Source organism: Aquarana catesbeiana, linkage group LG04, assembly GCF_042186555.1.
Source record: "Aquarana catesbeiana isolate 2022-GZ linkage group LG04, ASM4218655v1, whole genome shotgun sequence".
Taxonomy (NCBI): domain Eukaryota; kingdom Metazoa; phylum Chordata; class Amphibia; order Anura; family Ranidae; genus Aquarana; species Aquarana catesbeiana.
In genome coordinates, this window is record NC_133327.1 from 526,646,035 (window position 1) to 526,658,612 (window position 12,578).

Consider the following 12,578-nt stretch of genomic DNA (forward strand, 5'->3'; position numbering starts at 1 on the left):
GCTACAGCCATGCATCCATCCATTCATGTAGGATCTGTTACCATCTAAATACTGATTAAGAACTCTTAAGATGTGGGGTCTAAATATCTGGTAAGCGGCTTTATAATCAAATGGTGGTTGGTGCACGCTGTATATATGAATATTTTTACACTTACAGTGGACTTTATGAATTGAATTAATAACTGGACTTTATTGCTGATCGAAATATTTGCACTATAGATTGCACTTACTGATTTTGTTTGACAGCGCAACACTATTTTTGAATTGATGTGGTCAGTTCTGCAGGGAACCTGGGGCATCATTTTCTTTTTTGGAGGGAAAACTTTTTAGGTTGTGCTATCACTCTTTATTAAGTCAGCTAAGCAAAATTTTTACCAACGTTTTATGTTAACATTCAAATAAAAGTGCCAGGAGCAGAGAAAAAAAAATAACGGAAGCTACAATACGGAAAGAACCATAAAAAAATGGCATCATCTGTATGGATATCCAGTATTGCAGGTGTATGTGTGCATCACATTATTAGTCAAACAGAAGTAACAATATGTCAGGTTAAAGAACAGGTTTTCATGAGCTATAAGCCATAATCATCACAATTATGACAAATCACGGCTTGAACTATCTTGCTTTGCATGTAATGAGTCAATCTCATTTATTAGTTTCACCTTTTAAGTTGCATTCGTGAAATAAATTAACTTTTGCACGATATTCTAATTTTTCGAGTATCACCTGTATGTATTTCAATTGCACGTAAGCTATTTACCTGTAGGAATCAAACCTCTTACTTTCTAGTTCTGGATTCTGGAAAACTGCAGAATGAATACAAAATGTAATAGAAGTTTCTGCAGTCTTTCAGTATGTTCTACACTGTTACAAGTTTTCTTTGAGGATAGAATAAGTCAGGCTCTCTTAAATGTTAAGGCTGGTTCCCTAATTGCAACATTTACCATTCATTTTTTTTTTATTACTGTAATTAACAGATGTGTCTTATTCATATTCTCAGAGGATTAAAGCAGAACTAAAGGTAAAAATCTGCTATAAAATAAACGTACCTTCCTGTCTGCTGGCATCTTCACAAAGAACACTGAGTTGCACATGCCCAACTCATGTTACATACTCGGCATGGTGCCTGTGTACCAGGATGAACGAGCTCATCTGAGGGACCTCACAGACTTGGGATTTTTGGTTAGGAGGTAAGAATTTGCCATTTTATTCCTCACTTTAATGGCAACATTAGGGCTTACCAAATAAGTAAAGTTGATAATATAAATAAAGTGTTAAGTAGTTCAATACCTGGAGGATGGCCTGTTGTCTTTGGAGAGCCTGCTCCAATACTGACAAACGCTGGCACAGCGATAAGTGATCAGATAAGATGGTTGCAGCTGCAGATGAATCCACTTGCTGTTTAAGCTCCTCTCCAATTTCACAAAGACCAGCCAATGAGATTTTTGCTGTGTCCAGATTTTTCAAAAGAACCTGTTTAATTAAGCAGACAGATAAAACGTTATAATGTACTACCAATGTCCTAACCCCTCCTTCACAGTCAGTAAATGAGGTGTATATGGAAGGAAACTGCACTTGATATTTTTTGCCACAGAGGTGTTTGGGAGTTTTGCAGCTGTGTTTTCCATGTGGTCCCCAGTGAACCTAGTGGTTTCTTTCATATCAGCCTCCCATATTATTGCCACTATGGGTAACCTGAACCAAAATGAAAACTACAAGGGATCTGCCTAGTACAGGTTATTTTATTAAGTATATACTTCCATCCATCCATTAAAAAGTAACAATATGGATAAGGGGGATAGTTAAACTGTAAGCACATAAAATGTACCTCCACAATCCTCCCTCTATTTCCTCCAATAATTATTTATTAATGGCTGCTGTTTGCATAAGCATACCCATGTGAAAATGCAGGGTCTTTCCATTAGGTCTGTTTTAACACTCATTGATATATATATATAGTGTGAGAGTGCAATGCCCTGCTACTGTGTAAATGGTTGCAAAAAAAGACACAAAAGGGTTTACATGCATGCAGAGTGCAGGACTCGGGAGAAAACAGTTTTTACAACTTTCTTGGATTTTATTATTCCTGGATTTGGCTCCATATTTTGGAGATTTCAAAGTGCTTTTGGAGGGAAGAAATCTCCAAACCAATGTCCAGGTCTTGTTGAAGCCCGGCAGGGTGTGTGTCCAGGTGCACACAGCTCTTATAGGGAAGGCATGGGCTCAGAGCTTCAGCCAGAAGGGAGGTTTGCTCCCATTTGAAGACAGGTGTGTGTTCCTGTCTGGAGATGGAGGTCCTCTATCTGAGAGAGTGCATTCTATGTTGGAAGGGTTCTATGTTCATCGGGCTGAGAGAGCTGAGGCAACTACGCAAGTCCGCGGGACTGAGGCAATCTGGAAGTCTTAGGGGAGTAAGAGAGCCCTGAGCGACACAAGAGGTCTGTGACTATAGGCTGAGTAGGTCAGGAGAGAGTTCAGAGAACCATAAGACCGGGCAACATGGTCTAAGGGACCAGGGATAAGAGCAGCGGTGCTGAAGAAAGAGCCAGGCGGTTTGGTATTTTTGGGAACCTGATTTGCTGTGTAAAACTGAAACCCCTGTGGGCAAGTTTTATGGATTTTTACTTTCGTTGTGTTTAATAAAGGTGGGCCGGCAAACCCTACAACGAACTTCAGACTGGCATGGTGTCACTTACAAAATGCTACTACTACTGAGCTAATAATTCCCCATATCATTATATATATATATATATATATATATATATATATATATACACACAATATATAAAGGTTATAGATCCCCTTTCGCAAATTTGTTCTCTGAAAACTTCAGCATAGCAAGAGATAAGCATCATTTTCTAACTAGTATATTCAGTGTGTTTGTTTTATCTCACTGAATCAAGAAGAGAGCCTTCTGAAAGCCTTTGTGTACATACACTGCAGTCCTGTATCCAGGTTGCAATCTCATCATCTCCTATGTCCTTGTTGGTTGCAGTCTTCAGTAACTGATTGGTGCGGTCTTCTTGCTGCTGCACAGTGGCAGAACACTGAGTACAGAAATCTTTGTACTTCTTCCATAGCTGGAGCAAAGTCTTGCTTGAGTGCAGCTGCTCTGAAATGTCTTCCAATAAACTATTCCACCTGTTAAAGTAATAACCCAAAGCATTTGTTCAAAATATGATATAATATAATTTTTAAAGTTAAATCAAAGACTTGACCAGACTATTCTTGTGTTTCAGAAGTGTCACACACCTATACCGCTTAAGGTATAGAGTCCAAATCGTGAAGATATGTGTATAGCTTGCCCAATGGGTTGTGGGCAGGAGATTCCCCACCCTCCAGCTGCACCAATAAAAAGGGGTAGGGATGCTTATGACATCATTGACCTAATATGACCACATGACCAGGACAATGATATAGTCCTAATATGGCCATATTAGTTAATAATATCATCTCCTGCCCGCAGCTCAATGCACTGGTGGGGAGATGATCATGTGACAGCTTCCCATTGGTTCTAAACGAGTTCAGATCCAATCCCAGCTCATCCCTACTCTTATGATATCTCAAAAGAGACAAACATATAACCTCAGCCATAGCAGATTATATGTTCCAGCTACCTAGGGCATCCAAAATCATCGTACAGTTTAACAATTACTCAAGGAAGCAACACAGAAAACATTGGGATAAAAAGAAAGTATGTCCAGTGCAGAGACCTCCATGAAATTGTTATAAAAGCAGTTATTATTCTGCAATCTTACTGCTTCAGGTTCCTAAATTGCATTGCCTTTAAACGAACATATGCTTTGTGCATGCAGAGCAAAAAACTGCTGCTCTCCCCAGCTACACATTCTCATGTTCCCTTCATTTCCCCGCTTTTACATTCAGCTGCTGGGAATAAAAGTATATGCTAGGTACTTCCAGCATATGATTCAAGGCTTCTTACATGACAGCAATGGTGTTTGAAGACTGGCTACTCATGCACCTAGTGCTGTCACATAAGGATGCAGAGTGAATCCTCAACTCTGTGTTACAACTTGGAGCATACAAAGGGCTTTCTCACTTTGATCAAGACAGAAAATCTGGGGAGCAAAAGGAAGGTGAATATGTACAGAAGTGAAAGTTTAAACTAACAAAAGATCCCGTGGTAACCTCCACAGGCTCAACAGTGCTCATCATACCAGCCATCTGTAAAAGCTGCCCAAGTATGTCATAAGATGGACTGTGAAATATAACACATTGAATGTAACAGGTAGTCAATAGTATCATAAATGTATAAAAATAAAAAAGGAGAGAAAAGCACCACTACCTAAGTGTAGCTTTTATTAAAACATAATGGTAAAATGAAAAACGATAAATATGCACTCCAGATGGTCAATGGTGAGCTAGCCCCTCCACGTGGATGTAATGTAAGGCACTTGGAACCAGGAAGTTGACCAGGGGAACACCAGGAAGAGCCAGCAGAAGCAGTAGACTGAGTGTGTATATCAAATGGATACGAACAACTGTGTACCGCTGGGAAGTGTGGAAGGCCCGCAAAATGGTTGTGATGATGTCATGTGTGATAATGATGAGCGTGGCTATGCATTTCAGGGTGTGCCCCCCTTTGTCAAACCCTTTGTGGTTGATAAAATGGTGTGTCCTTTTTTTTTTCTTTTTTTTTTTATCAGTTGCATCAGTGTCCCCCTTTGTTTGCGCTGGGTATGTTTAGGGTGTAAATGCCCTTTACAAATCTCTTTCTAGTTACAATAGCATCATAAATGAACCTGAGAACACACAGGTGTATGGGTAGCCCAACATCAATTAGGAAAAGTCTGATCTCGCTAAGAATGGAATGCTGCTGGGTGGTCTTTCCATCTACTGTAAAAAAAGGAGAGACTAGACACAGCACAGAAACTGCAAAGTGTAGTAAGTAAAATCAGGAAAAAGCAGGGCTGCGGAAATTAACGATTAATTCCTCGATTAATCGTTAATTTTTTTGATCAATCAAAATTTTTTTGTTCGGTAGGCTGCCTGCCCTGGGGCCACTTTGGGATAAGCTGTGGCTGCAGCTCAGCGCTCCGCTCCCTCCTCCTCCACTATATGTCATACACAGTCTGCGGGCATCTCCCGCTGTGTGTCTCTGAGCTGAGTGTGAAAACTTTGGCCGCGCTGTGAGAAAAGTCCCGCCCTCCTCCTAGATCAGCTCATGTGATAGACTCAGTGTTCTGTCTATCACATGAGCTGATCTAGGAGGAGCGCGGGCAAAGTTTTCACACTCAGCTCCGAGACACACAGCGGGAGATGCCCGCAGACTGTGTAATCCAGGCACAGGCAGCGACTACAGTGAGGCTGCGATTATGGGCACGGTGAGACTGCATTATGGGCATGGTGAGACTGCATTATGGGCTCGGTGAGGCTGCCATTCTAGGCACAGCGGGGCTGCGATTATGGGCACGATGAGACAGCATTATGGGCATGGTGAGACAGCATTATGGGCACGGTGAGGCTGCGATTATAGGCATGGTGAGGCTACAATTATGGGCACGGTGAGACAACATTATGGGCACGGTGAGGCTGCGATTATGGGCACAGTGAGACTGCATTATGGGAACAGTGAGGCTGCGATTATGGGCAAGGTGAGACTGCATTATGGGCATGGTAAGGCTGCGATTATGGGCACGGTGATGCTGCGATTATGGGCATGGTAAGGCTGAGATTATGGGCACGGTAAGGCTGAGTTTATGAAGTGTGATGTCCTAGCCATGCCCCGCTATGTCTGGCTTCGGCCGTTGCCATAACAATGGTGCTAAATCAGCTAAAAGTAGTTGGATCTGTATGTGCATTATAGTTAATCGAAATTAGTCGATTAATCGATTTAAAAAAGTCGATCAATCGAACAGGAAAATTTTCATCAGTAACAGCCCTAGGAAAAAGTATTAAAAACTGTAGAAAATGCACTCACAAGGGTTAAAATGAAAGATGAATGGTGGAACACTGCTGGGTCATTGCAGTGAGGATACTTTCAATCTCTGATGAGCACCTGGTCCTAAAATAATTTTGGCCTGTTTATAGTAAGATACATCTAGAAGCATGTGCACCTTTGATACGATGCATGACCCCAAAAAAGCACTATGATTACGTTTCGCAAAGCCATTATGCCAAGATTTGAGTTATCCTGTTGAAATGTTTACAAAAAAGCTTAGTGGCTTACGATAGTTGGCATGGCCTGGTGTTCTTCTCCGTGTCTAAAGTGGTATAGTGAGATCAATACAGACCCTAATGTTTGGATTGAGGATTTCAAGTGTTTGAATGGAACAACAAGAATGCGCCTATATGTGATTTAGATAAAATTAGCTTTTTACCTTGAGGTAACCTCTTTTAAAGTGCTCTTCAGTGCTTCTGTCACAGTCGGGTAACATTCATTCTGGAGCTTGTTTGATACACAGGCAAACTTGTTTAAAACTATCTCCTGTTTGTCCAGCTCTTCCTGTAGACTCTGTAAGTAAAAACCATTACATGAAGAAGTCAACTCTAGATTATTTAGAAGCAGAACATGATAGATGACTAACTAAATACCTAAAATATTGTGTTAGCTATGGCATTCTGGGAAAAAGAAAAATGTTTTGTGGTTCTAAACAAAGTATAGAATAAAACTATCATCATAACTTCAAGCCAATGTGATGAATCTTAACTTTTCTTGCCACAGATTGAAAATTGTACAAATTTTAGTGTCTGCCCACAAAAACTCAGGTTCTTCCATGGAAATTCTTTGGTCAATTAACCCTATAATGTACTGTGTCTGTCCTGGAGCCTTTTCTCAGTTGAATATGTCCTGTCCAAAAGGAACCAAACAGTGAGCATATATAAAACGCTTGTGTAGAACCTACATGATAAGCAGTTTAGTCATTTGGGAACAGAGATAACAATCCTACAAATTTTACTTCTAATATCTGGAATAATTAAAACAAGAGAACAACTTTGCTATATAGTTACACCTGAAGTTATAATAAAATATTTTTTTAATTACTATAACATGGGTCTAATCATGATAATTCCTCAACGGCAAGATCATTCATTAAATCATATTAAATTGTCTCTCACCTGCAGATTGTCCACTTGGACTTTCACAGCTTCCATGGATCCTGTCAGGAGCCGGAAGCGGGACAAGGAATACCTGGCTTCCATCAAATAACTGTTCAGATCTTCGTACACTTCCTTGTAAATGCTCCACTGATCAAGTACTGACTGTAACAATATCTTTAGCTGACACACCTAAGAAAAACAATAGAAACATAAAATAAGTTTGACTTTCTTCTGCCTTCTCTTTTCTTTGTCCATAGCTTCAAATGAGCAGATTAACAAAAGGCTCCATAGTTTTAGTAGCAGTCAGCTATTCAGACTTCAATACCTTGTTCTAAGTTATTTACACTGTTGCACCAGCCACAAAGGAGAGATGGCTGGTCAAACTATATCATACTTCTGAAGTGATTAGTTGGCAATAATCTGTCTTACAATGGAAAGCTAATGAGATTTATGAACTCCAGGGAACAGCACAAGTGTGGTTAAAGTGTTTGTATTACCAAAACATTTTTTTTTTGTTTTTGATAGGGACGTATTGGAACCTCTCAAAGTTTTCCTGATGTTAATGCTGGGGAGATTCACTCTCTGTTTGTCCTCATGAGCAATGTGACCAGGAGAGAATTTGAAGAAAATTCCAAACATTAAGAGTTGTCACCAAGGTGAAAGTAAATCTTCCAATGAGGACACATGCACCAGTGACATCTGCCTAAAAGGGGATTTCCCTGACGGGATCTTCCTCTCATTTCCTATTGTGTCTCCAGACACAAGAAGGAAAAAAATACACTGACGGGGCTTTTTAACCTTCCCTACTCTTTCCAGAACCAAGCCCATTCACTCAATCAAACAAGGAATACAGCATTTTCTTCTTTTATTTATTAATTGTTAATAAATTAATAATTATAAATAATGTAATTATTATTAATTATGTGGATTTGCTGATTTTGCATTGCAACATAAAGGTTTGCTATAATTTGTATGTGAAAGTCACAAAGATTATCAAATATGTTTTCTCTAAAACACTGCAGATTGACTATAATTATGAGGTTCTATCAAGTGTCTATAGGGGAAGAGAGCAGCAAAAGGACATATTTGAGTTGGCAATAAAATAATGGTTATGATTTATACCAAAAAATATTCATGAGAAAAACACTTATTTACTTGAATGCAAAAAAAAAAATACACACATATGCAATACTTTTGTATCTACAATTACCATGTTGATTAGATAAAATAGCAAACACAGTTAAAAAAAACTCTCACATCTTAGTGAACTGACCCTTTTGTAGGTCAGTGTTTTAAATGTACAGTACGCTAGGTACATTAGGATTAGTTCACACTATCTGCACCATAAAATTCCACGTATCGTGCAGGAAGTGTCTGTGCTTTTTACTTTTTTTCTTTACTTCATTTATTTCTATGCACTGCAGCTAAACTGCAAAATTTTGAAACATTAACAAAAACTGAGCTGTGGGTGAGCTGCAGTGTGGGATGGATTTTGCAGATTTCTGTACTGCGCCACAGCTCACCTGAAGGTGGTGTTTAAATGTGAACAGGGTTCACAGAAAACAATAATAAACTAGAAAAACCCCACTCCCCGGATACGTGTGAATGAGCCCTTAGTTTCACATTACTGAACAGATCTTTTTATTTATTTTTTTTCTCTTAAAAAAAAAATTAGTTTAAAGTGAGGGAAAATATTACTTTCTAGTTATGGAACAATGACACCCAGTGGCCAGTTCTGATAACAAAAATAGAGCATCACTTTCTTTACCTAGTCCTAGTTTATTTGATGCGTGTGGTTAACACAGTTGGTGCAAACAAAATGAGTAACTATACCATGGCCTTTTCAAATATCCACAAGAAGCCGTGCAATAGCTTTATTTTTTATAAGATTTTTTATAAGATCACACGCTTGCTTCCAATTCTGACAAGCAGTAAATCGGATTAAAACAATGCATCATGTTAGTAGCTGAAATGACCATGGAGGTTTGGAATTTGGTGGACAGTTCAACAAAAACAAAAAATGACTACTTTCAATAGACACAACAAAACTGCTATTTACACAAGGAAAAACATCTGCAACAAAAGTCTATCTCCAGACAAAATAATTTTTTTATGTTTTGGGTAAGCATTAGAACCTCTGTCGGTTTTTATAGCCGTGACCTTCTTCGAGAGATTTCCCCCACCTCTTGACTGATGTCTGTCAGACAGAACAAGAAATAAGAAGAAATCTTTCCAATGGGGAAACAGCAATAAAAACATTTATGTTATTAAAGAAAGGGATAGAACCTCTATTAAGAGGTTCCACACTATCCAAAACTAAAGAAAAACTTTTGGTTGGAGGTGAACCTTAATACCATAGGTCTCTGAATACTAGCATCATAAAGGAAACTGATTATTTTGCATACTTATTCTTACCATGCTGTGTAAGAAAAAATAGAAAAACCTCTTTTGCGCGAGTAGTCTGATCAGGTCTACCTGTCCGTTTTTCAGGTGGAGCCGATCAGACCCTCCACTCTCCTCTATGGGCAGTCAGATGTCTGTTTACACTGGACTACCTCTAATCCGATCTGGCAAAAACAAATGGAAGGGGATCAGTTTCCCTCTGCCTGGCTGGATCGGAGGGCAGTTGAGTGTAAACAGACACCCAATCCATTTACATCCAACTGCCCATTAAGCAGAGAGGGTTGTGTACGTGCATAGCTCCCAACTGTCCCTGATTTCGAGGGACTGTCCCTGATTTGGAACAAAGTCCCTCTGTCCCTCCTTCCTCCTCATTTGTCCCTCATTTTGATCTGATCTATATAGTTGTATATAAAATGCACTTTTTATCTTTCAAAAAGTGTTTCACAGTGCTAAACTTTTTATCAAAATTCAAAATGTCTGCATTTGTAAGCTTCAACAAAAAGTTTTAATAATTTTTTTCATGTAATTCTCCTTTAAGGGGGAGTGGCAAGGGGTGTGTCCTATGCCTACCTACTTTTGCTAATAGGTGTCCCTCGTTCCCATCTCAAAAGGTTGGGAGGTGTGTACGTGTCCATTCTGCATAAACGGAGCAGACACAGACCTGTCATCTGGCTGCTCAGCTCAGCAGGGGATCAGCAGATGGATCTCCTGCTGAGAAAACCGGATTTGCCTCGTGTGAAAGGAGCCTAAGGAGTCCATTTATGAAGCAATGGATGTGATGTCCACCAAACATTCACTGGTGGTGAATCAATCACTGTCATTTAAAACACATACACCAGGAATATTCACTTGAATGTCAGATTCACTTCTTTATAAATATGCCCCTAGGATGTAACACGCACACAAGACCCCGTATAATATGTAGTATAACTAAACCATATTGAAGAAAAAGAAGAGTGGTCGCACACCATGGAAAGAAGAACTTCTGTAGAATAGTTACTTTACTGTCAAGGTGCCAAAGGACATAGACAGGACGTTATAGGAACATTGGTAGACCGGTTTCACACGGATAACTTGTGCTTGTTCACAACTAAACCATATACCTTGCAATCCAGATTAGCCCAGGACTGGTGAAGTTCACCAAGGTTGTCCATAATAATTGCACTGACTTTTTCTTTTTTGTTATGAATTAAGGAAAGCCCAGTCTGTCCAACTTTCTCCACATCTTTTTCTTTAGCCTTAATAAGTTCTTCCAGTTCCTGATGGAGGGAAACAATTTGACAAATGTTAATGAAAAGTCTTTGAAAACTGTTGCTAATATGAACAAGTTGTCCCAGTTAACTTTTCTACATAGCAAGGAACATCTTCTTTGTCTTAGCTGAGTAATAATTCAGAGATAGCAAAAATATTTTTTGTTGGTTCAATGGAAACATCACATCAGTACAACCTTAAATGCATACTGTAGGACATCAAATTAAATACAAAACATATATTGAAAGAAAGGTAGACAGTCATTAATGCGTTGTGGCCCATACAGCGGGAATCAGCCTTTTTCTTATTATTTAGGTGGAGCGATTTTTAAGGCTGTCTGTATTTAGGGCCACTAACTGGCCCCTGCACATCTGTCAGATTAGGGATGAACGGCTATGTCTGTGCAGCCAGTGCACCTCCATAGAGTAACATAGGCTGCTGCGGGCTCCTGGAGGCTCCAGCTGTGTAAACAAATAGCTGATTCACGCTGTACGAGCCATAATGCCAGTGTAAATGTGACCACATTCGCAATGTGACCTTACTTTATCTGTCATTATTGTCATTTCAGTGAAATTTGCCATTTGGATTCAATATTATTCCACTGGGAAAAAAATGTCAGTTAAAGCCTCATTCGCGCAGGATTTGTGTCACAGCTGTGGCAAAACTCCAACTTACACCTGTGGCTAGATTGACAGGTGGATGCAGATAGCTTGTATAAAGCAATGACAGGCTGACAACACCCACAGCTGTCTGCGGGTATTCACATGTATCTGCATATAGAGCAATTGTCTGTGGTTAGGGACAGATGGACACAAAGTGAGTCCCTAACCACAGGCAAGCATCTTTTTATAACCACAGGTAAGCGTCCATGTGCATTTACATCTGAACATCCGTAGGCAGCTGTGAACAGCTGCAAACACTCTGGGGGAGATTTACTAAAATGATAGCATGCAAAATCCGGTGCAGCTCTGCAAAGAAACCAATCAGTTTCCAGATTTTATTTGCAAAACTTAATTGAATGAGCTGAAATTAAAAGCTAATTGACTGCTATTTACAGCTGCACTAGATTCTGAGAGCTCCAGTTTTAGCAAACCAACCCCACTGTCAGTCTGTCATAGTTTTGTATAGGCTGGCAACTTTTTGCTTCGACCTGTGCATCCAACCACAGGCACTGTATATGTTAAATTCTTGCTACAGCTGTGTTAAAATTCCTATGCTAATGCCACTTATAGTGGTTCTAAAGTTTAAAAGTTTTTTTATCTTAATGCATTCTCTGCAAAAGGCCCCTTTCACATCCATTTGGCGGACTTCGCTTGCTCAGCTGGGGATCGCTCTGCTGATTCCCGCTGAGCAGGGGCACACGCACCGGGTCTCGAGGAACGCGGCGGGCGCGCGCGCGCCCCCTAGACGGCCGGGAATCCCAGGACGTCATATGACGTCCACCCAGGATGGGAGATCCCATCTGTGGACGTCATATGACTATGGGCGGGTAGGGAAGTGGTTAAAGTTTTTACTAAACCCAAAACAGTAAAATCTGTCTGTATATGCAGAATAGCATGCTTGTTATACTCACTGTGGAACTTAAATGGTTAATTCTCTGCATTGTGTAAAAAGGCTCTTTGACACTATATGGACAGATCCTTCCCTCTTGCACTGTCTATCTTGGCAAGGCCATATAATACAATGAGGGTAGCCATCATGCACATGCTCAGTTTAGTCTCTATTGCTGGAGAGAACATTTCCTGTTTCAGTTGAACTGTTCAGGTCACATGATATTGACATCACACATGTGGGCGTGTATACAGGCTGTAGTGGAAATCTCCTCCTACCTGAAAACTCAGCACTGGACAAACTGTGCAGTT

General features: G+C 39.9%; 1 protein-coding gene across 1 annotated transcript in view; it reads right to left on the minus strand.

The window, feature by feature from the left end:
* Positions 1-12,578, minus strand: part of SYNE1 (spectrin repeat containing nuclear envelope protein 1) — a 513,156-nt gene that overhangs the window by 99,879 nt on the left and 400,699 nt on the right. The window contains 5 exon segments of the mRNA XM_073627830.1: positions 1,291-1,473; positions 2,937-3,141; positions 6,342-6,475; positions 7,081-7,251; positions 10,569-10,724. Coding sequence (XP_073483931.1) covers positions 1,291-1,473; positions 2,937-3,141; positions 6,342-6,475; positions 7,081-7,251; positions 10,569-10,724 — 849 coding nt within the window.